General features: G+C 53.9%; 1 protein-coding gene across 1 annotated transcript; it reads left to right on the plus strand.

Moving 5' to 3' along the window:
* The first annotated feature begins 3,217 nt into the window (after positions 1-3,217).
* Positions 3,218-18,006, plus strand: WNT4 (Wnt family member 4). The gene is made up of 5 exons (XM_032709210.1): positions 3,218-3,346; positions 14,329-14,564; positions 16,640-16,771; positions 17,035-17,177; positions 17,362-18,006. The coding sequence occupies exons 1-5, from the start codon at positions 3,270-3,272 to the stop codon at positions 17,827-17,829; spliced, it is 1,056 nt and encodes a 351-aa protein (XP_032565101.1). The 5' UTR covers positions 3,218-3,269; the 3' UTR covers positions 17,830-18,006.
* Positions 18,007-26,809: the final 8,803 nt, after the last annotated feature.

A 26,809-nucleotide genomic window follows, 5' to 3' on the forward strand; every position in this document is an offset into this window, starting at 1 on the left:
TCTCATGGCTGAGACCATCCTCCAGACTGCAGAACTATCCCACTTTCAATCCCATTTGGTAAGCCCCAGGGGCATCAGAAAGTTGAAAAGAACCTGTAAAACGCCTACCACAACCTCTCTGACTGATAGCACCAGTCATAGCCAGAAGCTGGGCAGGAGGGCTACCTGCCTGCACTTACTCTTTTACAGTAGTTTGTATTTACATCACTTAAATTCAGAGTCAGGATACACCTTTGCACGGACCTTTTCATGCTCTGTTCTTTCACACTGGGCTCAGAGTTGGAAACCTCTTTCCTGCTACCACTGTTGGGTCTTTTCCTCGCTGTGATATGGTGATGGTAATTCCTCTGCAGCCTTTGAGTGGAGATGCAGGGGGACAAGCCTATGAAACACTCCTCAGGTGCATTTCATTCCTCTTCCCATCCGATGAAATATTTACACATCAAAGGGAGCCTCCTTCTCTAATGGGGGTTTGGTGTTCATTAAAGCAACACACAAGCAGTAACAAAAAGCAATGCCCTGCAGCACTGGGGTGGTCAGCAGGCACTGAGATCCTGCACTAGGGGTGACAAGGGACCTTTGCCACTGGCTGCTGTCCTGAGAGGGGGGCACAGGATGGCCCTGCTGGGCAGGATGCTCTGCAGCAATGCATAGGCCAGGAGATCTGGTACCTCCCTTAAATGCTCCCCTGGATTTGGGCCTTCCTCCCTTCCAAAGGAGCTGGGCTTTGAGGTTTTCAAAGCACCCTGGCATCTTCTGAATCAGAGACCAAAAGAACCTAGCTAGCAGAAAGCTGCAGGTAATGACTGAGCAGTGTTTCATGGGCATCACTGCAAAGGTCAAGGGACCCCCCCCCCTTGCAGTGAGTGCCCATTTCCATGTTCTGTCTGTTCACACTCATCATATCCTCCACCAGACAGACTATAAAATAAACACCCTCCTGCCCTGCTGTACTGTTATCATCCCTGCAGGCAGCTCACACTGCCCTTCCCTTCAGGGTGACTCACTCCAGATGTGTCTGCATCTGCCTCCCCTCTGGCATGGGGGTCCCACCCATCACTCCATGGACACTCTAGTTCCAATGGATCCTGTGGACATGATCCCACACTGTGACTGCTGCAATGGCCTAGTGGGCAAGTCAGGATGGTCCTATCCTCACCCCACCAGAGACATGGCTTGAAGCTGCTGAAGCAGGTGAACGTGCTCTACAACTCCTCACCCGGGCCAGGAGAGGTGTCCAGAGGACTTCCAGCTCATGTCAGGCACCCACTGCACCATCCTGCCACCACAGCTGTCCCAAAAGAGCTGCAAGGTGGCCTGAGCCTGCCTGCAGCATTGCCAGCCGTGGCACCAGGAGCATCTGAGCCAGGGATACTGCAGATGTCCAGGACAGCCAGGCGCCCCAGGGTCCATGCCCACCCCTCTGGCTTTTGTTGAACTCTCTGGTGTTTCTTCTTGGGGGGGAATAACACATGAGAGGCCCAAAAATACGATATTCCCATGGACCCACGTGGCTCTGGCCAGCCAGCCACAGCCCTCTAACCTCTCATTCCCCTTAGCCTCTCAATTAGCTCTTGCCTTCCTGACGACTTCACTCAACACCCAGAGCGATTAGAAGCCAGAGGAAGGCCTCGGCTTTGTCCCCAACGATGAGCCAGATTAATCAGCTCCAGTTGCACTGAATTACCCAGTCGGGGCTCACAGCAACAACCTCCAATTCACCAGCAGAGCAGCCGGCATCCCACTTTCACCCGGGATAATCAGCGAGGACATGAAAGCCAGATGAATGACTAGGTGAGGGTGGGCTGCTGCCTGTCAGGAGCTGGAATATAAGTCAAAGCACTTTGAAATTAAATCCTCGCTTTGACAGGGAACTAATGCAGAGATTTTAAAGTAGGTGTAATACACTTAGACAGGCATGTGTGCAGCCCAGTGCAAGTTGCTGTGCTTTGAATGAGTGCGTCCCGGCTACACAGAGAACAGGAAAATGGAGTTGAGAAGACAAAGGGAATTTTGAATAGCTCCAAACCAGCTTGGCAAGATTTTAGAGATGGTAGCACGAGGTTTTAGTAATGGACCTAACTAACAACATTGTCAGGAGGAGATTTGGTGTACAGTGGTTGGTTGCCTGGGATCTTCGATTTCACACCAAGCAGCCATCTCATGTCGCTCCTGGCTTTAAATTAAGACATTTGTGCCCATATGGATAGACGGAGGAACAGTGGATGGAGCAGAGACAGGGATCCCCACCACACCTCTTGGCCTCAGGGTGGGTAACCCATGCTGCTGGGAGCTCCTGGGGTTTCCCAGGAGTTGACCTTTCCAGACAACCTCAGAGGTGAATTTAAGCCTTGATATCTGGTCCAGCATCACCCTCCACCTGTGCATCCCAGAGCCCATCACCAGCCACTGCAGCTCATGGGACAGCCCTGCTGAGATGCCAAGGGGGTTTGAAACTCGTCCCTGCCCTGTCTTCAGATGCTATGCCCCTGATAAAACTCCCAGATACCTCCAGATAGAATTCCCCCAGATCCCCTTCCTTGGTTTCGAATTTTCGAATGCCAAAATCTGGCATTTACAGGGAATCCTCAGAAACTGGAATCTGGGAAATCGCACCCGGTCCAAGGGGTGGTTGTTTGAGGGAAAGCAGCCTGGGCAATGCCAAAGGCTGCTCCCGGCAACAGGCACATCTCAGCGCTCCGCTCCTTCACAGCCGCCGGGAAATTACCCCAACAACGCGGAGGGAACCTGCGCCCTCCCCTCTCCGGGATTCCCCCGCCTCTCCCCCCGCACCCACCGAACCCCACACGGAGGGGGCAGCAGCAAGGCGGGAGGGGGGGGTGGTTCCCGGAGGATCCCCCACGTCGCCGGAGGAGCTCCCGGTGCCCCCTCTGCCGTCAGAGCCCCCGCGGTGCCCTCCCCGCCGCCGGCCCGCCCCCGGGGGTGTCCCCGGCAGCGGGTCCCGCCCAGGGAGCGGCGGGGCCGGGGCGGCCCCCGGGCGTGCCCACGCCCCCGGCCCGCCCCCGGCCCCGCCGCTCCATCCCGGGACGGGCCGGCCGCGCTGACAGTCGCGCTCGGCGGCCGCCGCGGGCTCAGCAACCGGGCAGCGCCCGCCGCTCCTGCCCGCGCCCACCTTGGCGGCGGCTGCCCCGGGCAGGGGGCGGCGGGCCGGGCCGGGCCGGGCCGGGCTGGGGTGGGCCGGGGGCGCTGCCACCGCCACCGCCGCCGCCGCCGGCTCCGCGCGGTCTCTTCCCCGCCTGCCCTCCAGGATGAGCCCGGAGTATTCCCTGCGCTCCTTGCTGCTCATCATCCTCGCCACCTTCTCGGCCAACGCCAGCAACTGGCTGTGAGTAGCCACGGGACGAGGAGGGGGTGGGGGGGTGGGAGAGACGCGCGGACACGCCGCCACTTGTTGGTAGCCCCCCGGGGGTGCGGAGCAGGTGCGGCGGGGTCGGGGAGCATCGGGGCGCGACTCCCCCCCCCGCAGCGATGCTCCTCGGTCCCCGGCATCGGGCGCCCGTCCCCATCGCGCCGGTCCCCGCTGTCCCCGCTGACCCTCGGCGCGGTGGCGGTGGGGTCGCACCACCCTCATCCCCAGGCAGGTGGGCGGCGGGGGATGCCGACCCTCCCCAGCCGCTCGGTGACGGCGCGTTATCGCGGCTGGTGGGGCAGGGGCTGGTTCTCGAACCCCGTCCCCCTGTTTTTGTCCTTAAGTTGTGGATCCTGACCACGCCAGGGGCGGGCGGAGGTCGGGGCATAGGGTCGGAGCGGGGCCTGGGGGTTGGCGAGGTGCCACGCGAGGGCCAGCGGTCCAGGGGAGGATTTGGCAGGGCTGGGGATCTGCAGCGAGCAGGGCTGCCCACGCCTCGGCCCGCCGTTCCCGGCAGGAGGACGGGTGCCGGAGGGCTGTTGCACACCGCAGAGGAGCCCGATGACATCGGGAACCCGCTGAACAAACACTGAAATAATGTGTAAGGTAAACAGGGGCGGAAATCGTTCTGGAAAATTCCTACGTGTTTGCCAAGGCGGTGGGACTGTTTTCTGGAGAGACCCCCCCCAACTCCCTCCGCCCAGGCCAGAGGGGATGGAACATGGCAGGACTTTCCCACCTAACTTTGAACGAAGGCGCCGGTTCCTCCTAATAAATCTGCTCTGGTGGGAGTTGGTGCTTCCCCTGCTCCGAGTGTCGCCGGCTGACGGGAACTGATTCCCGTGCCCGCAGCCGGCAGACCCGCTCTGTGGCTGGGAGCACGGGCCGCCTCCATCTCCCCTCCGTGGGTTTCTGCCGGCGAAGGCAGGTACCCCACGGCCGGGCAGGGAGTCCCTGGGGCTGTCGGCATGAAACGTCCTGAGTGGTTTGTGCCTCTCCCAACACCTGTGCTCGAGGTGGCCACGGTCCCACAAACGTATTCTCCGTGCAAGGGGTCCTCTCTGCATCCCAGATACGGCTCCCGTCTCTCCTGCCTTTGGATTTCGTCTCGCTGGAGGCTGTGGGACGCGGGTGGGTTTTGGAGGATGTTCCCTATGCCTGGGGAAAGCGCCGGGTCACATTCCCCGAGTGTCCTGCCTGTGGGAAAAGGTGCTCGCCCGGCGGTAGCTGTCTGGGATGCGTTAGTGCTTAGTCCTCCCCTCCTCCTTTGCCAGATGGAGCGACTTGCGCTCCACGCGTCTCCGGCAAGTGGTGGGTGGATCATAGCCCGCTATCAAGGTGGTCTTTTAAGCTGTCATGCTTCTGGTGAAGGTATATTGGGAACTGTGGGAGTGTTTTTCCTGCAGGGAGAAAGTCCCGCTGAGGAAGCCCTGGGGGATAAATGGCAGGTCTCTGGCGAGGAGCAGCCTCGGCTGCCCTGGGACGGGCACGGGGGGAAAGGGGGGATTTCTTAAGCGAGGTCAACAAGCTGCCCCGCACGGATGCGCAGAGGTGGGACCCCCCCCGATCCCCGGCGCCGCACGCAGCTGGGATCGGATTTGGGAAGCGAGGCGAAGGAGAGGTTCGCCGCAATAGCCGGGGAGGGCTGTGTGCAGCCGTCCGTGCTGGCGGAGCAAGGGTGGGCGCGGGGGGCTCGGCGGCACAGAGCGGAGGGCTCATTCCTGCCAACAGGGGAGGAAAAGCAGATACATTTCAGTGCGTTTGAAAGGAAGGGGGTCAGCTTTTTTTTGATGTTGCAAATGTATCGTGATAAAAGGATCTTCCCCCGCTCAGTGCTTTTTATTCTTTGCCTTTAGGATTAAGACAATTCCCATTGTTTATCTTCTCACATCAGAAACAAAGGCCGCCGGAGGCAATAAACAGAGTTAGAAGGATCCCAGGAGTTATCAGATATTCGAGGAATGAGTGTGCCTCGTATGTCTTGACGCATGTGGGCTCGGCATGCTCGGCGTTACCCCTGGGCGCTGCCAGCTTGCGCCCAGCACACGGGACGGATCCAGCCTCGCATAGCTCTGCACAGAGGTGTGTGCGCTGAGTGGCAGTCCCGCGAAGTTTGCTTTTCCAGAAACCTGCTGGATTAGTGATTAAGCTCAGTCGTGACTTCTTTTTTTTTTTTTTTTTTTCCCTCCCCCTAAAGCTTCTTTCGACCTGTCCAGACTCGCATTCTCCCAGCGCTTTGGAGAGATGCTGCTTGCAAAGCTTGAGCTGAAGGGTTTCTGTAAGCCTGGCTTTGTGGGGAGAGGGCTCGTTTTGGCCATGCTGAGCTGCCCCATCCTGTATAAAAAGGAGACCGTGTAGGGATTGCTCAGAGGGATCAGTCATTGTGCTGGAAGGGATTTTGCCAAATCTTTTCGTTATACAGACCAAGCTACTTTCTCCTTGGTTAGGAAGCAAACCTCAGGTGTGCTTTCTCAGCGTCTTGAGTTTGGGGAGTTGCTGCTTGGCTTGTTGCCTATCTAGAAAAACCTCTGTTCTCCAAATCTGAAGAGATGCTCTATTCCCCCTTTTCATGAAAGCCTTAGGCTTGTTCTTCCTCCTGCCTTTGAAGGCTCAGGTAGTTATAAACTTTTGCCTCCTACCTCTTCAGGCACAAGCTGTAAAATTAAATGAAGGGCCTTTTACATCTCGCTGTGCACGGGAAGGTCCTTCTGCTTTATCTCTAGAGAAGTTTGCTTTATACAGGGGAAGCAGCTGAGTACTTTCCAAAGCAACTTGCATTTCACAGACTCAATCCAGCTCTTGAACCTGCACGTGCAGTGATGTGACTGAATTTGGATGCAAGTCCTCTCTCGGTGCTCCAAACCCATCCTGAATGCTGGGGGTATTTTGTAGAGAGTTTCAGCCAATCAAGCATCTCTCCACAGCTGGCATGGGAGTGCAGGGCTCTGGTTTCAGTGACAGAGGTTTAGTTAGTTATTCATTTATTTACCTATTTTGGAGGGAGAGAAGTCCACCTGAAGAGGTGAACTAGAAAATGTGCAAAGTGGGGTGTGGATGTAAGCATCCAAGCATCCACTTAACTGCATAAGGTACTTGGGCTGCTGTGATCTGTAGCTGTTTAGGGAGTTTGAATGATAAGAGTCCAATCCTGTGCCCCAGAAAACATCAGATAAAACAGGGCAGGGATCCTTTAAGCGTGAGATCCCTGGTTATCAAACTATCTGGGAATAATTACAGCCTCTTGCAGCTAAAACTGGCTCTGGAGGAGGCTCTCCATATTGGACATGGATGGTCTGAGATGTGGTTATGCCACTGCAGAGCAGGGTGTGCCACCAGCAGCTCCGTCTACCCCCTATTTACAGGGGTTTAAAACTGCCATCTGAGCTTGGGACTTGGCTTAAAGGGCCAGGATCACGGATGGGCTTTTAAACCCTTAAAAAAAATTAATTTGAGCTCTCTGGGAAAGTTTGAAGTTGTGAGTGTTCAAACAAGGCTGGCTAAGCAGCTGCTGTCTAACCACTTTCAAGGGTTTGGGAGGAAGGCATAAAGGGAGTTTGGGTTTTCCTGGCCCCCTTTCATCTGAGCATCACAAGGTGCTTTGCAAACACAGGGCCCAGTTCTCCGTGCTCATCCCTGCCAGCTTTGCAGGGGGGATGTTGCAAGAGCAGCCCGAATGCTCATTTGTGCCTGTTTGGGTCGTTGTGCAACGTAAAAGATTTGGGAGGAAGCATGCCTGGGTCCTACATTTGTATCCTTCTGGTTTCAAACCAGCCTTCAGTTGTTTCAGGTGATTTTGTGCAAGATTCTTTGCATTGTCGTTGCGACCCTCCCACCTTCCACCTGGCGAGGAACTGGTCCAGCATTTTCCCGTTGGATGCTGTGCAGGTTTGGCAGGTGCCTCCAGGGCTTCCCCCTCTGTGCTCTTGGTTTTTGCTGTGAGGACAGTGTCAGGAAGGTTCCCCAGTCACGTGTGTTCCAGCAGCTGGGATGGTGGGTCACAGCGATCGGGTTTGATGAGGAGTTTGCTCGCTTTGAAGGATGCTGTGGGTTGGACGAGTGGCTCTCCACTTCTGGGGTGCCCAGGGCTCCTTTGCATTGCTCTGGGGATCCTGGTCGGTCCATGAGGTCAGTGTATGAACCCATGACACCCATTCCCAAGGCGGTGGGGTGGGAGAGTGAAAACATCAGCCTCCACTGGAAATATATTTTAATTCTTATTTATTTGCAAGTCTTGCCACTCTTGACAGAGCCAGCTAATTTTAGCTTAGCAACAGAAATGGACTGGCTATGGGTTGTACCCTGCAGAGGCAAGAAGCCTCTGCCAATCCTGGCACTGGGCTTCCAAACAGTTTGGTTTATCTCTGAGCACTGGTCCTGTCTGGCAAACACCCTTCAGGGCTGCGTCTGTCAGAGTGGAGGAGAGCTCTCTGCTCTCTGGGTCCTCAGTGGGGATGGACATTTCTGTCCTTTCCTAAGAAAGCCTCAAATAGAACCTCAGTCTTTCACAGCAGAGCCTTATTCTAGGGAGGATGGACATGAGGGAGATAAAACCACTCTGCACCCCAGGTTGTGCACAACTGGATCAGCTCCAAATTTGAGCAACAGGAAGGCAGGGGTCTTTTTGCAATTGTTTTCTGTGACTCCATGAATCAGAACTGGACTTCTGCATTGAAGCAAAAAAAGAAGTTTATGTTACTCTGCTGAGAGCTCCTGTCCTCCCAGTTAATTCATCCTTGTGGATGGAGAGAAGTGCATTACAGCCACTTTCTTGAAATTATGAAATTGCTGAGCAGTCCTTAGGTTAACAGGAGGTTCTTCTGTGTTTCCTTATGAGTGCAGTGACACTGGTTCTTACAATACTTGATGATTTTTTTTTTTTCTTAAAGCCTTGTGCATCCAAGGCTGCTCAAATGACAGACTCTGCTCTGGGTGCCTAGTGCAGGTAACCTCTGGTTCACCCACCCCCACACACCTGTGAGTGACCCCCAGCAGCATCCTCCAGGCTCTGTAGGACCTGCTGCCATGGGCTGTTGCACTTTGCAGCCAGGAAGGTGTTGTGCAGGATCTGGCTGGCTCAGCAGAACTGGAGCCAGTATTGTGCTTTCATGAAATTACTTGGGGGGGAAAAAATGATTGAATCTCTTGGCCGATGGAGAGCAGCCTGGGGTCTGTTGGGAGCTGGGCGAGATCAAACTAATCCTGCAGAAGGCTTCTCTCGCCATGTATTTGCAAATTCTGATAAAAAACTTAAAACTCATCAGATTTCCTCCAACCAGCTCTAGCCTGGAGTGCTGCAGGAGGGGAATTCCCATAGAGCTTGGCCTGGTGGCCTGCACTTGCCTCCTCTTGCAGCAAGGCATTGCTGTTGTACCCGAGCCCAGGAGTAGCTTCTACTGACTTGTAAAGGAAGATGTAGTAAAGGATATTTCCTTCACATTCAAAGCAGATTGCCTAAGTGGATGCTGCTTAAGCTCTTCCCGGCTTCCACCCTGCTCTTCCCGGCTTCCACCCTGCTCTTCCCGGCTTCCACCCTGCTCTTCCCGGCTTCCACCCTGCTCTTCCCGGCTTCCACCCTGCTCTTCCCGGCTTCCACCCTGCTCTTCCCGGCTTCCACCCTGCTCTTCCCGGCTTCCACCCTGCTCTTCCCGGCTTCCATCCTGCTCTTCCCCATTACAAAGTGGAGATACTGCATGGGTAGGTGGGTGTTTGCTGGGTGCACGTGGTGTTAGGTGCAGGGTCCAAGGGGGGGGGGGACAGGACTGGAGGTGCAGGCTCACCCTTGAGCTGAGACAGTGGGGCTGTAGGCACATAATGGTGAGCACAGCAGTGCCTCCTCCTGGGAGACTGTTTTGGCGGCTCTTAATTGGAGGTGGAGAGTAGGTGTGAAAAGCAGCTTTCAGCCAAGAGATGGTGCCTTAACTGTGACAGGAAGGACTGAGACAGAGAGCTGGGTTTCTTCCAGGGAAGAGACCAGACAGGCTCTCAGAGGATGACTTTGTCAATCATGATTTGCACTTAGAAGGGATAGAAAGGCAGGATATCTAATCCCAGGAGGGGGATGCCCAGTCCCTGGGAGGAACAAGTCCTGCTGCAGAGCCAGCGGCTGGACAAGGCCAACCTTGCAAGTCTCAAGCAAATTCTGACAGGAGCTGCCCAAGCTGGCAGACTTGTGGAACCAGTCCAAGGACGTGGTGGTCCCTACCAGCCTGGCCCTGTTGGCACAGGGAGAGTAGCACTAACCCCCTAGGGGCTCTCTGGCCTGCCTGCATCGTTTGACTGCCAACCCTGGGACATCTCTCCATGGCTTCACCCCCATGGTGAAGGTGGAAGGGGAAAGCAACAAGGGAAAGATTATCCAAAGGAAAAGATTATCCATTTCTCCATAGCTGCAGGATGGCTCCTTGCAAGGAGCCACAACACTGGCCAGATAGATGCATGCAGGGATGCATGGCGTTGTTCCATGGGTTTTCCACATCCTAAACAACCCTTTTGTTCCTCCCCAGAAGAAACCTGCCTGCACAAGCTGTCTCAATCCTCAGCACAGCCCCAAGTCACTGCTGACTGTCCCTGCAGCCTCAGGAGGGAAAGAGGTGCACTTGCTGACCCCTCCATGAGTAGTTTGCTGCCTCTCAGACAGCTGAGGCATCTTTGCAATTTAAGACTTGAATAAACCTTTTCTGGCCTTGGTTGGGAAGGCTGAGTGTTTGCTGAGCAGAGTGAAGCTTCTGAGCTTACCTGACTTCTGAACATCTGTTGAATGGTTTGTCAGTGATGCCACCAACCTGGATCTGACTGTTCTCATCTTCAGGAAAATATTCCCAAAATGAGACAATACAAAGGGTTTGCACACTTGAAACTTATTTGTTTTAATAAAAGGAACACTGGAGATCTCTGCTTTCTTCAAGACATCTGCTGCATCTTCCCTGACATGCCTCTATTAAGAATTTGTCCATGACTGAAATTTCCACACCTTCCCATGGCAGGCAATCTCCACCCCTCACCTCCTGGCTTTGTCTGCCAACCACTGTGGCTCTTTCAAGGTCTCCTTGTCATTCCAGCAATTATTCTTCCTCCTGAAAGTATAATCATAATTTTAATTTTAGCAGGCCTTCCTGACATTCCCCCCCACCATCTTAACAAATCTTCCTGGATTTGAGGTTTACTTATTTACCATCTTGCAGGGTGGATTAATTGCAGCTGCTTAAATGATGGGGCTTTGATCCTGATCTCAATACTGTGGATGATAAAAAAAAAAAAAGGGCTTTCTGTCAGTTTTGTCTTACATGAGTGGCTTATTAAGAGGGATCTTGTTCTGCAAGTGACTTGCCTAGATTTAAAGGCAGGAGAAAAGAAACATAAAGGCCACGATGAAGCAAGGAGACAGAACTTGAACAAATGTTGTGGGCAGCAGCTCACCCCTTGAAACGTTCTTTGCCCAATCTTGGAAAAGGAAGAAAGTATTCCATTATTTGGGTGGGTTTTTTCCCACAAGTGGGGCTGTTTTGAGGCTGCATGTGAGCCTTAAGCTCTGCACAGCAATCAAGATGTGATATCACAGTGGGGATCTGCACTGAGACCTCGCAGAGGGCAAGAACTGTTTGCTTTGTTGCTCCTGCTGAGCCTGTGGCTCTCCATGCAGGTAGATAAAGGCTTTGTCTGTGGTTTCTACCACCTCAGCCCAGGAAAACAAAGTTTGAAGCAAAGTTCTTATTAAGGACCAGGCAGAGTGCCAGAGCCACGTTTCCGTGGGGACTGTGGGATGCTGAGGATGGGTTTGGTGCCTTGCTTGGGCTCCACAGCCCTGAGAAGTGTTCCATGAGCTGTGGGGTGGAAGTGTCTCTGAGTGTTGGTGAGGGCAGAGCATGTTTTCCATCTCCTGTCTCGCTCTTTATCTGCCCCAGAGCAGGGAAAGGGGATGGTCTGTCTGATGCCCCTGAATGTGGTGTGGAGAGACACAGTGGGAGAGCCTCAAAACTGAGGTCCTTCAGCAAAGATCCTTCCTTACATCCTTGCCTCAACCTCTGGATCCTGGAGCTTCCTCCCTTTCCAAAAGCAGTGATGGTTCTCATGGACTGCTAACAAGCTGGGATTGTGAGGGGCACAGCATTTTAGGCACAGTTACCTCCATCCCCACAGCAAGCAGGGCTGAGGAGGGATGATGAGACACAGAGGACCTGTCAGGGGGGAAAGAGGCCAGAGCCCCGTTCTGGATAGTTTCATCTTATTTGCCTGCCTTGCAAAACAAATTACCAGACCTGTTCTTGGAGAGCTGTACCTATCTTTGAAGCATCCTCGGCCTTTGTTTTATCATCCCAAACAGCATTAAATGTGGGTTGGGGAGGCACCTTATCAGGTGCATCTCCTTGGAAAAGCTTGAAAGGCTCTTGTCGTGCTTTTCTTCATTCATGCTTTGAATTTATTGATCCACATTTGCCTGGAGAATCTCGAGCTGAGAAATATAAATTAGAAAATGAGATGATGCCCCGACCTGAGCAGAGCTAATATTAATGTGGCTGCTACACCTGCAGCAAAGCACTCTCCTGCCAAGGTGCCTGCAGTCAGAGCAGGCACTAACTCATCCACAGGACCAGCCTTGTGGGTTTGCAGGAGCTGGTTCCCTGGCATGATAAATGAGTTGCTGGCATGGGGGAAGCCAAATCGGGACTGGAGATAGAATCTGATTTTTCTTGGCTTCCAGGCTCAAAACTGATCAACCAACTGTCCTGGGATGAATCTCACTGCTCTGGTGTGTGTCAGCTTCCCCATGCCCAAACTGGAATGATGGCTGGACCTGGGAGGGGATAGAGCTGTTACAGGCACTCCGTGTGTGTGCTCAGCATCCAGCTCCTCAAAGCTCCCAGATGCAGTTTGGTGCCTTCACTCCAGGTCAACCAAGTGCAGCAAGATGTGAGAGCAGCAGTTGTTGCACTCCATGTCTGGGACTGCAGCACAGGGACAGGGACACTCACTGCCTGGTGTGGGAGCAGAAAGGTGACAGCCCCAGGTTTGGCCATGGTGGGTTTTCAAAGCCACCCATGTGCATCAGGTCCTGTCCTCTGCAAACAGGGCTGTGCCCTTGGAGCAGCAGGAAGCCTTGGGCAAAGATGCCTGGCTGGTATAAAGGCTAGAAAAGCACTTGGCTCTGAAAGCAGCCTGCTGCTTCCCACTGTCAGAGAAGCATTGCCTCCAGTGATCATGCACAGGGAAAGCTGAATGCTTTTGACATCTCGCCATGCAGACTCCCCATGGACACCACAAGCCAAGACAGATTTCTCCCTGGCTCCCACGGCCCCCCAGTTGTGAGCATGAAACCAAGCTGGTGAATAATTCTGCTGATGCACAGAAGAGAAAATCCTGTTCTCTCCTCCTGGGGCAGACTGGCAGGGTTAATGGGAGGAAGAGGCTGTGACAACTTGATTTTGTGGCTGAAGTCAGCAGATCTGGCTCCTGGGACAAATGGGAACAGGCAGGGAGCAGGAGCCACTTTTGCACAGTCACTTCTCGGAGGCGAGCAGGGCTTCAAAGGAAAAATCCTTAGCAGGATGTCGCAACTCTGGAGGAGGAGGAAAAAAAAAAAAACAAGCAAACAGAAAAAACCCACAAGCTCTGTAGGGCTGGGAAATGCAGAGTCAAGGAATGAGGTTTCCAAACAGCCTCCCCCTGGTACTTACATCTCTTGGCGCAGATGAGGCAGCAGCGTGAGCCAGCGCTGGCGATTCCCGAGGAGGCTGAAGCTCAGTGTGGTCAGTGGGGAGGTGCAAGTGTGAGTTATGTGTCTGTCCCATGCAGGGGACCCTCCTTGTCCATGGCAGGTCAGGTTTTCACCATGGTAGTGCCACCTGAAGCAGCTGCCAGCAGCCACGAGACGGAGGGAGTCTCTTACACCCACCTGCCAGCACAGGTATTAATAGCTGTAGAGTATCTTGGATTATCCCACAGCCTGGATAATCAGACTGGGTCTCTCTTAAGCTCCTTCTGTGATCCAGAGCTGGGAAATGGGCAGGCATGGACATTGTGCCCACAACCCAACAGGGGGTGGTGGGTTGGGTTACTGGGATGTGCAGCAGGGACCATCATGCCCGCACGCTGGGCGAGAAGATGCTGAAAGCTTTCCAGGTGCTTGCCCCTAGAGGATAAGCTCCTTCATCCCCCTAACGCTGACAGCAGCTCTGTGACTCCTTCTGCTGATGCTGGGGCTATGGAAAGCAGAGCACGTGGTCCCCTCCACACAGGGCCAGTCTTTTCCAGGTCAGCAAAGACCTCATGGCCCTGTTCATGAGCTGGGCTCGTGGGAGAGGTGCCCAGCCTGTGAAATTTTGCCCCAGCAGGCTCCTGATTCTCTCTTCCCCACTTCAAGCCCTGCTTGAATCCCAAGTGAGAGGAAACCTGGCAGCTCCCAGAGGCCATCCTTGCCTGCTGGGGGCTGGGGCAGCTAAAAGCAGGCTCCAGGAGGGAAGTGGTTTGGAGGGCGATGTTTGCCGGTGATGAGCACACAGCCATGCTGTGGGAGCAGTGTGGCAGATGGAGCTGGCAGCCAAGTGCCTGTCCTGCTTGTTTTGGCTGACTTTGGAGACCTCTGGCTTTTCCTAGTAGCACTTGGATGTGCCAGTACTCAGGAGACCTGACCGGGCACATTCAGACAACGCTGAAAATATCTTCCTTGCAGGCAACAGAGGCAAAGGGGAGCCAGCAGCTGGACTCCCCGAGAGACAGGGACTAGGCTGCAGAGGGATGGTTGTTTTGCTTTGGGCTTGCTCTCTGTCAGCCAAAAATGCATCCTGCAGAGCCACCACCATGGGACATTTAAGGTGACCCCTCACAGGCACCAGGTCCTAGCTATGAGGGAGTGAGAATTTTGGTCCCCCTGCCTTTCTGCAAGGCAGAGTGTCCCAGCTGAACACGCACTCGTGCTCCCCCAGCCCTTGCCCCCTTAACCCTCTGCGCTGCTGTCATGGCAGGTACCTGGCAAAGCTGTCTTCAGTGGGGAGCATCTCCGAGGAGGAGACCTGCGAGAAGCTGAAGGGCTTGATCCAGCGGCAGGTGCAGATGTGCAAGAGGAACCTGGAGGTGATGGACTCGGTGCGACGTGGAGCCCAGCTGGCCATCGAGGAGTGCCAGTACCAGTTCCGCAACCGCCGCTGGAACTGCTCCACGCTGGACACCCTGCCCGTCTTCGGCAAGGTGGTGACACAAGGTGAGTCAGGAGAGAGTGTGCCTGGGGTGATGCTGCTGGGGGAACAGCTACAGGAGGCAGTCTGGTGGGCTGCAGGCAGATTTTTGCCTGCTTGCCCCTGAACAGTGGCTGGGGAGAGCCAGGAATGGATGGCCCAGTGTTAATGGATGGCCCAGTGCTGGATCTTAGGGCAGATGGACACTTCAGCAGGGCTCTTTTTTTCGCTGTGTCGTGGACAACATATCCAGACACTTGCCGTTCCACAGCTCTCCTGAACCTTTTTTCACACCCATTTTATGGAGGCACCAGCCCAGGGTATCAGGAGACCTTTGACAAGTACAGGGCAACTTTGAGCAGGGGTCCTAAAATCACCCTGTAGATCTCAACCCTTTCCTACCGAGGCCAGGAGCTCCACTCCACAAAGCCATGCCTGCATTTACTCGATCTCTTCCCTGGGCAGTGGTGAAGCAGTGGCTGCTGCCAGGCCAGCATGTGGCCACTCTTGAGCAGAGCATCAGTGAATGCCCTCAGGAGGACAGGCTGCTGCCACCTGGCACAGGAAAAACACGCAGCAGCTGGGCCCTCAAGGACAGCATCATTGCCCACCACCAGCCAGCTGCCAGCCTTCGGGGTGGATGTGGCCAGGGCAGCCCCCAGCCCCTCTGGTCCCAGCTGCAACCAGGCTTCCCAGAGGCCCAGGACTGTAATCAAACCAGAGCATTGGGGTGAGGAGACGATGGGGAAAACCCCTGGAGATCAGGGAAGCATCCCTTGCCTCCCCTCAGGTGCTGTCTCTGAGGCACCACGTCACCTCCCATCCCAGGACCCCTAGACCAAAGCATACCCCCAGCTCCTTGTTTGACTTCCCTCCCTCAACGCAGGGGTGAAGATCTCTTCTCATGAAGGTTCAGGGACTGGAAATACCAGAAATACCAGAAACTAAAAGTCGTCTCTTTTTAGGCAGCCACAGCACAAACCGACCAACACGATCCTACTATTAACCTCGATTAACTTGGAGGCTGTTCAGTCCCCACACTGGCTGGGTCCTCCTCAGCCACTGCCAGCTAGGCCACCAAAGTCTGGGCTGCGACCACCAAAGTAGCTGCCCTCTGCCCGACCGGCGAGCTGGGGTGACATCTGCTCACAGGCCATCCTCCCTCTGCACCAAGCATGGGACCACCCCAAATGCCAGCCTTCCCTGCTCAGAGATGGAGAGTCTGTATCCTCAGCCGGCCTCAGAGGACACTGGGGATTTGGGTGTCGCAAGAGCTGATCCCTGGCCATGACACACTGTCTGTTCACACCCAGGGTGCCCCCAGCTTCCCAAACAAGCTCTTCCCAACTGTGTGGCACCAAGAGCTGGGACAGGCCTGCACCCTGAGGACCAGCGGGGTTTCTAGAGGTGGTCTGGGAGCAGAGCAGGGTTTTGCACAGAAGGTGCTGGGAGCTACAGAACCCTGTGTGAGAGGACAGCAAGGAGTTGCAGGGGATGTTCCTGGATGTGGAAAGCAGCCAGCTGTTTTGGATGCAGGAGGGATTTCATAGCAGAGGTGCCCTGCGAGCACCAGGCAAGACAGTCTCTCCATGTAAGCTCTGGAGAGTTCTCCCCACATGGGCAGTTCAGCCTCTGCCTCTCCCATCGCCAGGTTATCACTTGTCCATCGTTCATGTTTTTAGTGTTGTGGGGCAGTTCCCAGCTCCTTCACTATTGCAAGGGCCCTCACTGCTGCAAAACATCTCCCAGTGCTGAGAGGTCTCTGCTGAGCGGGGTCCAGACTTAGCACTAAGCAAACAGTGTCCCTGGGGAGGGGGCAGATGCATGGGGTACCTCATCTTGGGAGGAAGTGATGGAGCAACGGGGTTAGCCTGATAGCTCTGCATAGCATATTTTGCCAAGAGCCAGCTTTCAGACCAGCTTTTCAAGGGTATCCATGTGCCACACCGGCGTTAGGAGGGGAGAGGAGCAGCGACACGTGCGACAGCCCACCAAGGACCTTTGACCACCCGGCTGGAGCCCCCTCCCACCGCTAGAAATCCCACTCGTGTTGCCTTGGATTTGCTGCCAATGTTTCCCACCGTGGTTTGTGCCGTTGCAGGGACACGGGAGGCAGCATTCGTCTATGCCATCTCTTCAGCAGGGGTGGCCTTCGCCGTGACCCGCGCCTGCAGCAGCGGCGAGCTGGACAAGTGTGGATGTGACCGCACGGTGCAGGGGGGCAGCCCGCAGGGTGAGTGTCCAAACGGGGCGGGGGGCATCCAAACCCACTCTCTGGAGCCATCCAGAAAGGAGGAAAAAGTTTGTTAGTCCACACTGAGTCCTGCAAAAAGGCACCTGGGATCATAGCCCACAGGGCGGGGAAGGTGTCTCGTCCATGTGTCTCAGCTTCCCCTATGCCCCAGGCAGTCCAGCTGGATTTTAGAAAGAGCAGGGCTGGAGAGTGCAAGCACCACAGGCTGGCTGTACCTGTCTCATCCGTGCTCTCTGCCTCAGGGTTCCAGTGGTCGGGCTGCTCCGATAACATCGCCTACGGCGTGGCCTTCTCACAGTCCTTCGTCGACATCCGCGAGAGGAGCAAAGGGGCCTCTTCCAACAGAGCACTAATGAACCTCCACAACAACGAGGCAGGGAGAAAGGTAATGGCCAGGGGGAAACCTGGGCATCCCAGCTGGGCTCTGCAGCTTCATTTAATCCCACCAGCTCATACCCACCAACAGTGCTTTCTGCACAGCCCTCCCTGGCCCCCTCCCTCGTGCCCTCCCTGCTTTGTCCGTCCCGTGCTGACCATCCTCTCTTGTTCCTTGTATTGGTTCTTTCCAGGCGATCCTGAACAACATGCGGGTGGAATGCAAGTGCCACGGCGTGTCGGGCTCGTGCGAGTTCAAGACGTGCTGGAAAGCCATGCCCCCCTTCCGCAAAGTGGGCAACGTCCTCAAGGAGAAATTCGACGGTGCCACGGAGGTCGAGCAGAGCGAGATCGGATCCACCAAAGTGCTGGTGCCCAAAAACTCCCAGTTCAAGCCGCACACGGACGAGGACCTCGTCTACCTGGACTCCAGTCCCGACTTCTGTGACCACGACCTCAAGAACGGGGTGCTGGGCACCAGTGGCCGGCAGTGCAACAAGACCTCCAAGGCCATAGACGGCTGCGAGCTGATGTGCTGCGGCCGCGGCTTTCACACGGACGAAGTGGAGGTGGTGGAAAGGTGCAGCTGCAAATTCCACTGGTGCTGCTCCGTCAAGTGCAAACCCTGCCACCGGGTGGTGGAGATCCACACGTGCCGGTGATGCAGGCGGAGGGCACCCACCCCGCCCCCCCTTTTACTGACCCTGCTTCTCCCCTGCCCCACGACCAGGACTGAGGATGTGACCCAGACACTGCGGGGAGAGCGCAGCTCTTTACAAAAGAGACAGAAAACCCCAGAGAAAAACAGATTTTAAAGAAAAAAAATATTTAAAGTTTAAAAAAAAAATTGATCACTGTTGGCTTTTTTTTTTATTATTATTATTACTATTATTTTGTTTTGTCTGCTTTGCTGTATTTATTGCCGAAGTCAGAGTCCCTCGGTGCCCTGTGCCAGTTTGCTCTTGGGCTGGCTGGGGATCTGTGGGATATCAGCTCCCATGGGATGGGCTCCTGCTGACTCCAAAGCACTGCAGATGGGAGATGTTTAAGCCGAGGGTAGTGCAGCGTTCAAAACCTTCCATCACAGTTATTTTTGTGTGTTTAAGGCACATGCTGAGCACCCCGGGGCACCACTGCCCTGGCTGAGCCTCAGGAGGGGATGGAGCACAGGCAGGTGCATGGCAGGGGACGGGCAGGTGGTGACAGGGTGGCACTGTCCCCCAACACTTAAGTTCCATGTGGAGCCCAGCCAGGGGGATCAGTTCATAAAGGGAACATGGGGACACTCTTGCACCTCCTTGTTGTGGGATACTTGATGACCTCCTGGGCATTGGATGGATTTTGGAGCAGTTCTTGGGCATTGGATGGATTTTGGAACAGTTCCAGTAGCCACTCTGATTTACAGAATCTCCTCAGTGGTTGCCCAGGGCTGTTGGAGGATGGAGTGGTCCCACCATGCTTCTTCCCTTCCCCCCCTCTCTTCTCCAGCACCTCATTCCACTGGAAACAGCAAAGGGCAGTGGTGCCTGCAATCCTCTGGCTCTTAATGGAGCTGGGAGCTGATGGGAGGAAATGCCAGTGGTTTCTTTTCCTCTATCCTGTAATTGCCCCCACCTTGCTCACCAGCATCCTACAACAGGTCTCCTCTTCCTCCTCCACATGCCTGTTCTCCTGACCTGGGAGGGCTCTGGGGGACAGTCCCTGTCGTGTTGGATGCTGAGAAAAGCAAAAGTATAACAGTGGAGCAATTGCTGGGGGTGAGGGAAAGAGGCTGCTGGGGGAAAAAGGGATTGCTTGTGCTCTGCCACTATCATTGTCTTGCCTTTGGGGAGGCACGAGAGAAGGACTGAACCAGAGGGGTGCTGCCATGTGTGCCCTGGCCACACGAATTTAGTGCAGCAGGGCCCCAGCTGCCCCCTCCTGCTCCCTGGAGTGCTGCCATGAGGATAAGGCACTGTCCTACCCACTGCAGCTTTGCTCTGCCTGGGACTGAGTCAGTGCAGAGTCCTTGCTCTTGGGCTGCAGGACCAAGTATTTGGAGAACTAATAAGCAGAGGGGCACTGAGAGGGGAGGTGGAAAGCAAACTGGTTCCTCTCTCCCTCACCCACTGGTCTGTGAGTTGACAGGCAAAAGGCAAGCAGAGAAAAACCTCAAAATGGCACCTCAAGCCAACAGGAACATCTGTGATGTAGCAAGGGGTCAGCATGGGGTGGCATGGCCAAGCTCTCCTATGTAGGAGGGAGCTCCCTGCGTGGTCCAGGAAAGCCCAGAGCTGTGGCCATCACCCTCCAGGCTGGAGGAGGGGGTCCCTGCAAACCTGCAGTCTTGTTTTTCTTCCCTGAGAGGGGGAAGGCTGGGGGAATGCACAGACATATGTGAAATCCTGTGCCATGGCAGTGATGGGCTGGGGGAGAGCCTGTGGTCGCTGGAAGGTCTCCAGACATCGTCCGGCTGGAGGGCTGCTGACAACTGACTTGAAGCAGCACAGGGAGAGGGAGGTTTGCATCGAGGCACCCCCCCAGCACACCCCAGCTGCCTCCCTCCTGCCTGCTCAGCCCCAGCTCCAATAAACCTCCAGCAAAGGGTGCCGGGTGGTGGCGGGGGGGACACCCTGGTGATGCCCTGAGGTAGAGCACACTGGTTTGATCCACTTCAATGCAAACCAGAGATCTCCTCACCAGAGCAGGGGTTGCCTCCCTCGGTTGGCTCAGTTGACCAAGGGTGCAGCATTAAATCCCCAGGGGATCTAAGTTTCCTGGCTCCATCTCTTTAGCCCCTCAAGGCTGCAAGTCCTCAAGTACCTTAGAGACTGTTCCTCCTCTTCCCAGCTCATGCAGAGGAGGTCACAGACCTCAGGCCACTGGCCAAGTCTTCTGCTCTTTGTCCATCTAGGATGAGGGCCAAAGCTGAACAAGACAATCCAGATCAGTGTGGAGATAATCTCTGCACACGGGATTTTTTCAAGCTGCGATGAAAGCTGAACCCTGCAAATGTCACCCAGAGATATCTCGGCTCCATAGCACTATGGCTCTTCTCACAGCTGTAAATTTCAGCACCAGAGGGGGTCAGGAAATGCCTTTTCATATTTACTTTGTCTATTAAATAATAAGTTTGTGCTGAACAAGCCACGGGGTTTTCCTGTCCTGAAACCAGTTCCGCTGGCCTGGGTAAAACCAGCACATGCTGCAAACACCTCATGGTTGTTGGTCTCCCCCCAAGAGGAGAAGTACCCACATGGAAGGAGAGGTGCCCACATGGTGTCTCCTGACAGTGCAAAGGGAACACGAAGGCTTTGTCCCTCCTCCTGTCTCACCTCAGGAGATGCTGGTGTTTGGATCACAGGCTGCATCTGTGCTTTCCCATCAGTGAAAGCACAGCGTGCTCATTAGTCTTCTGCCCTAACCATTTGCCATACCACTAGTTTAAAGGCCACTTGCCTTGGATTTCAGTAAGCCTGTGACTTCCTCCTGTGGAGAAGGCATTGATCTCCATCTGCTTAGAGCAGTGCTTCCCTGTTCTGCCCACAGCCAAGGGCTCAGAGCTGCATTGTGTGCTGCTGGAAGCATCCTGCCAGTTTTTTTAAGGTATATTTGGGCTGGGAGGGGGAAAGAACTGCCAAGTCAGGGACTGCTGCCTCTTGCCCTGTGGGTTGCTAGATTTGGAGAGGATGCAGTGCCAGGCGTGTTCCAAGCAACTCTCAGCCACTTATCCCTTGTGTTTCCCCAAGCCAGGAGCACTGGCTGCATCCTTTTCACGCTGTTCCCTATGGTCTAGAGCTGCTCCCTTCAGCTCGTGTTGCTGCTGGGTCCAGCTGTGCTCACACTCTGCCTTGTCTCCTTTCTCTACTTGTAGCTCTCCATTTGTGTGCTCCCAAAGCTCACCTTTCCACAGGTTCATATGGTAAAGCCAAAGTCTTTTCTCCCTTTGGCCTCCGTGGTGGTAGGGTTTGAGGAGTATTTTGTTAAGTTCAACTGTTGATGCCTGAGCCTCCCAAAACCCTTTCCTTCCAACAGCTCCTCTCTTCCTCTGGTGGATCCCACCCCTCCAGCCTTTCTCTTCCCCTCTCCAGCTTCATCCTCAGGTTAGGGACTGTCTCCAGTGAAACAAAAGATGCTCAGACAAGGCGCAGGGAGATGCTGGCTTCTCTGTGACCACGGACAGAGCAAGATGTTCATGTCCTCCTCCTCCTCCACCAGTGTACCCCACCTGCTCAGCCTGTCCCCTGCATCCCACACAGATCAGGCAGTATGCCCAGCCCCATCCCAGCCCCACAGGGCCAGCACCAGGTCCTCGTCCTCGGCGCCCCAACACCCCGTCCCTGGTAAGCACATCCCTCCTCTGAGAACTCGCAGACCCACATCTCCACCCAGCCTCTCCCACTCGTAAACCTCCCTGGATGCCCCACAGCCAACTCGAGATCAGCATGGCAAAAACAGGACATCACTTCCAAGTCCTCCCCACCCTGCTCCAGCCAATGGGTAACTCCACGATTTTTTTTTCCCGTTCCCCAAACTCCCAACTTCACCACCATGTTCTGCTCCTTCCTTTCCCTTCACCTTTTCTACTGGAAAAGCCATTCCAAGTGTTAGGCACCTTCAGCCTCAGCTACTCCATGGTCTGAGCTTCACATTTGCCAACTCTCCGACCCTGATCAAGCCTGAGCACAGCACAGCCAAGTGCAAGGGCAGAGCTGGTAATTCTCTCCAGGTGTTTTGACCACACCATCCTCATGCCCTTTACTGGCCACAGACACTTCCATCACTCCCAGCTATCTCATTTTCCCTCCCCAGGCGTGCTCAGACTCACCTGCTGTTCCTTGCAAAGCAATTAAATCACTGTGGGTGACATTAATGGTGTTGATGGAGCATGAATTAGCACTCGTGTGCTTTCCCCCTGCTCACACCATCAGTGAACATTACACCAAATCCCTTTGCATATTCCTTCAGCAACAAGCACAGAAATTCTCCTGTATCTCCTGCTCTCCCTTGATCCACATGAGTTTACCAGCTGGCTGTAGGGAAGCAAGGTGATGGAGAGACAGCAGGAAAAAAAGAGTCTAGTATCACCAAACAGGTATTTGAAGGATGGAATGGTGTCTCACTGCACGGGCAGGCAGCAGAAGAGGATCAGTCCTCGTTTGAGCTGCCACCCCACAGGAACTGGGAGCGACAGGTCTCACCTCAGTCTAGCACAGGAGCACCCACACTGGGGTGATCACTGCTCTCACCTGCACTTGTTGAAGATGTCAGCAGTGCCTTGGCTGCCCAGCTCGAGGCTGCAGCACAAGGCCACGCTGAAGGACAGACACCCAGTGGACCAGAGCCTTTGACAGCAGTGTGATACTGTGACGGCGGGAGGGCGCCCAGCCAGCACTCCTCAAAGAGGCCTCCCAACCCTGACTGCCAAAATCCTGCTTTAAGCACAGGAAAATAAATTGTGCAACCTGCCTTGGACTGGATTGTAACGCTCAGTGTGGGCGGAGGGGAGGAAGGGGCAGGAGCTGGGCTGAGGAACAGGCCCCACCTCACCCCATTTAGGCAGGACCACACCAACACCTGGTGCCTGAGCAGCACCTGCACTGGGCACGGCCCTTCTCATCCCTCACAGGTATGCTCAGGATGTTTCTGCAGCCACCAAGCTCCTCCTCAAGGACCCAGAGATGTGGCCACGTGCAAGCCCCATCCTTGTGCCTGTGCTCAGACCTCAGGAGGTATGGTCTTTCCTAGGCTGGCCTCCAGACCTGGCAACACATTCCTTCCCCAGTCCCAAATCTGACTGTCAGTATTTCCCTGAGTGCATGAGCAAGGCTGGTTGGCTGGGTGAGCTCTGTACCACTGCAGATCCCCAAACTGTTGACAGTGCCTCAACACCAGACATTTGGTCCAAAGCAGGTAAATAATCCATCAGCTTCTTCTCCTTCCAGCTTTCCATCTTTCACCATGAGTGAAAGCACAAATTGCAAGCCTTAATTAGAATCAGTTGCTCATAAGTGCAAAAAATAACCCACCCCAAGCTCCTCAGTGGCTGTTGAGCCCACTTGTCCCTCCTGGCTCTGCTCTAGGACAGTTGTTGCATTATCACAGCTTTGCTCAGTAATTAACACAGGCAGATAGTGGTGGGACAAGGGGGGACAGTTTTAAACTAAAAGAGGAGAGATTTAGGTTGAATGTTAGGAAGGAATTCTTTACTCAGGTGGCAGTGAGGCTACTACAGCACGGGTTGGAAAATGCAATGGCCTGCCTCTTCAGGTGTCCCAGCCTCCCTGAGCTGGGGGTAGGCAAACTCAGTCCATGAGAAGGTCTCACCACCAGAAACAGGAGATACACAACCCCACTACACGTCAAGGAACCGTCAGAAAAATTGCCGGGGCCAGGAAAGGATGCAGGAACCAAAAGTCCTACTGCATCTTCCCTGATATATACAGCTTCCACCAAAGACACCCAGGAGATTCAGCATCTCACAGAGCCTCAAAGCCTCCACTTTTCTGAAGGAGAGGAAGATTGTATACAGAATTTGTCAGCAAATGGCTCTTGAGCCCAAGAATTAGAAATGTAAAAGGGAGTTTACAGGCTGCTTCTGAAAAAGACAGTCCGGGCACCCTCTTGTACCATTGAGTTGCTTGTTGAGCTACTGTCAAGGAAGGAAGTTCTGCAGAAAATTAAATGTAGCAAGATTATAAAGGCCTTCAAAATTGGCTGTAAAACAAGATGTCCAAGAATGACCACAGAAATACAGAACATGTTCAGAGCAGTGCTGACGGTCAAGGCACTGTGGTTGATACGTAGCTTAATTTGAAGAGGGAAAAAACATGGAATTACGAAAAAAAATGAACACCAGTATTCACATGGCCTCTCAGAATACCAGGGTAGCAGACCTTGCACAGACAAGCTTCCTGAGAACAATACAGGGTGATTGTCTGCCTGCAGCCACTTCCAAGGACACCATGAAGATCACAGAATCAGAGAATCACTGAGTGGTTTCGGGTGGAAAAGACCTTAAAACTCATCTCATTCCAACCCCCTGCCATGGGCAGGGACACCTTCCACTATCCCAGGTCGCTCCAAGCCCCTTCCAACCTGGCCTTGGGCACTTCCAGGGATGAGGCAACCACAGCTTCAGTGGGCAATGACAGCAGGACAACGACACACTCAAGGGGTCTGGGACCATAAGGGAAGAGTGGGACAGACCAAACCCCCAAGATGCCATTAAGAAAAATGACCTTTGGCTGTTCTGCCTTTCCCCATGGTTATCTCAAAGTGAAGAAGCAGCAGTGGAAGCCCTGCAGATAGCTCATCTGGGGCCTGGCCTGGGGTAAGTTCTCTGCTCCCTGGCCAGGTGGAAAATCTGCAACCATTTCATTTCCACCAAGAAACCCTGAACATCTGGGAGGCCCTCAGAGCTGAATTAGATGCAAAATGAATCATTCTTTTGTGACTTTTTTTCCTCAATGAAGTCACTTTGTCACCTCCATTTTCCATGTGACACAGCTGGGAAATGTCAGGCTGATAGGGAATGCCACTGGGATGATGGTCACCCGGGAGCCCTTGCTGTGGGGTGCCTGCAGATTCAGGAATGTCAAGGCATCAATTATACCCTGCCCTTAGGCTTTTTCTTTTACCTTCTCTTGGTTAGAGAAGGCTGGTGTGTATCATTGTACCTGCAAACCACATAGAGCCTGGGACACAATCCTGGTCTCCTCGGTGAGTGCCAAAGGCACAGGAACACTGGAATGGGAGAGAATCCCTCAACACTGTGGCTGTGAGAGAGCTGCCAGCCAAGGGCTTTAGGAGGTGAAGGTGCTGGAGGCAACAACATACCACTTAGGGGAGCAGAGGTCAGGACAAAGATGTGGCTGAGGAGGGGAATGGAGATTTTGGAGCTGGGGAGCCTGTCCGGGTAGAAGGCTCCAGGCAGAGGCAGCGGCGGAGGTGCTGCCACTTCCCCAAGCCCTCTCTGAGTTTCTCAGCCAGCATGAGCTGGAAACATCCCAGAACCAGGCAAACAGCCCAGGAGAAGTTGAGTTCCGGACTGCTGGGGATAGTGCCTGGAGAGCAGGTGAAGCCAATGTCATAGAAGCCAATTAGGAGTGAGGGCACTGGGATAAATCTATTTGAAATCTTCCTGCACAGCTCTGCCACAGTTTAAGAATGGCCCTTTGGAGGTGCCCAAGCTCTCCTAGCAGAGCAGTTTCCCAGGTGCATCCCATGCATCTTCCCATGGTGCCAAGACATTTGTTTATTAGAGGGTATTTTTATTGTACTTTCAGAATTAAGCTCAGGGCCTCCTGAGCTGGGTTTGGCTGGAAAAACGTGCAGAACACCCCTGGGCATGACCCTTGTGCTCAGATGACCTGTGGAACACCCAGTGCCATCACCCCTGTGCTTCTCCATGGAGAAAGCCTCCCAGGGATATGAAGGCAAGAGCAGAAGCACAGGGGGGGGAACCCAATTCTGCCACAGGGCTGAGCACTCACATCACACCGAGGAGGAAACGAAGGATCTGGTGACCAGTCAGGGGTGGCACTGGGTGTTCCACAGGTCAGCTGGGCACAAAGGCCATGTCCAGAGATGTTCTGGGCATGGTACTGCACGTTTTTCCAGCCAAACCCAGCTCAGGAGGGGCTGTTCTTTGCCTTGATACAGCAGAGGCCCTGAGCTTAATTCTGAAAGTACAATAAAAATCCCCTCTAATAAACATATTCACAATGGTCCTAATGATAACAATCCATTTTTTTCCTTTGTAGCAACCAATGGGAAAGCCATCTCAAGCTGTTTTTTCCCCATCCTATTTCTGTCTCCATCTCCCATTTCCTTCTATCCAATATTACCTTCCAAATTCCTACTCTGATCCTCGGATAATTCAAACATATTGCATTGCTTTACAAACTGTGTTATTTTATCCCTTTCACCTGCCACTTTTCTTTTAGATAAACACTCATAACTCCCAACATATCAACTTTAACTCTTTGACCGTCACTGGAAACTGAACCAGCTGAGATTTTCATGGGGGAAATTCTTTCCTCTCCTTTTCTTCTCTGTTCTGTACGTTAAGTCAAGCAAAAACTCACCTGCCTTAGCACTGCCTTCAGACCATTTTACTTAAGCTCTGTCTAATAATTTCACCAACTTCTGGTGTTATTGTATCTGTCCAGGCCACACTTGTGGTGTAAAGCTGCCTTAATCACAGCTCCTTGTTGAGAGCTACTTATTTCCTGCCCCAGTCATCACCTCTCAGGATTGTGAAGACCCTGGGCTGCACACAGGATGCCAGATTTGGATACATGCACAGCCCCAGCACATCTCACACCAGTTTCCCATCCTGATGCAGTGGGCATGGACAGCACCACAAGCAGGAGCTGAGCAAAACACTTCCAAATGAGGACCATTTTCCTGATGCTCCTCCCATAACACTGCAATCACTCAAAGTCCAGCCCTGCCTCATCCTTGCTGTTGATCTGAGCTCAGAGCTGCTCCAGCATCACTTCTTGCACATCAGCAGAGTCAAGCCATGGTGGAGCTGGGGAACAAGGAAAACAGGGGGCAAAGGGGAAAAGTTGCAAGCTAGAAATCCCCTTTTCCGTCACAAAAATCAGAAGCACTTTACTCCTCATTCTCACATCCATCACCCAGGGATCCTTGTTC

The sequence above is a fragment of the Chiroxiphia lanceolata genome, chromosome 22 (genome assembly GCF_009829145.1).
Source record: "Chiroxiphia lanceolata isolate bChiLan1 chromosome 22, bChiLan1.pri, whole genome shotgun sequence".
In the NCBI taxonomy this organism is placed as follows: domain Eukaryota; kingdom Metazoa; phylum Chordata; class Aves; order Passeriformes; family Pipridae; genus Chiroxiphia; species Chiroxiphia lanceolata.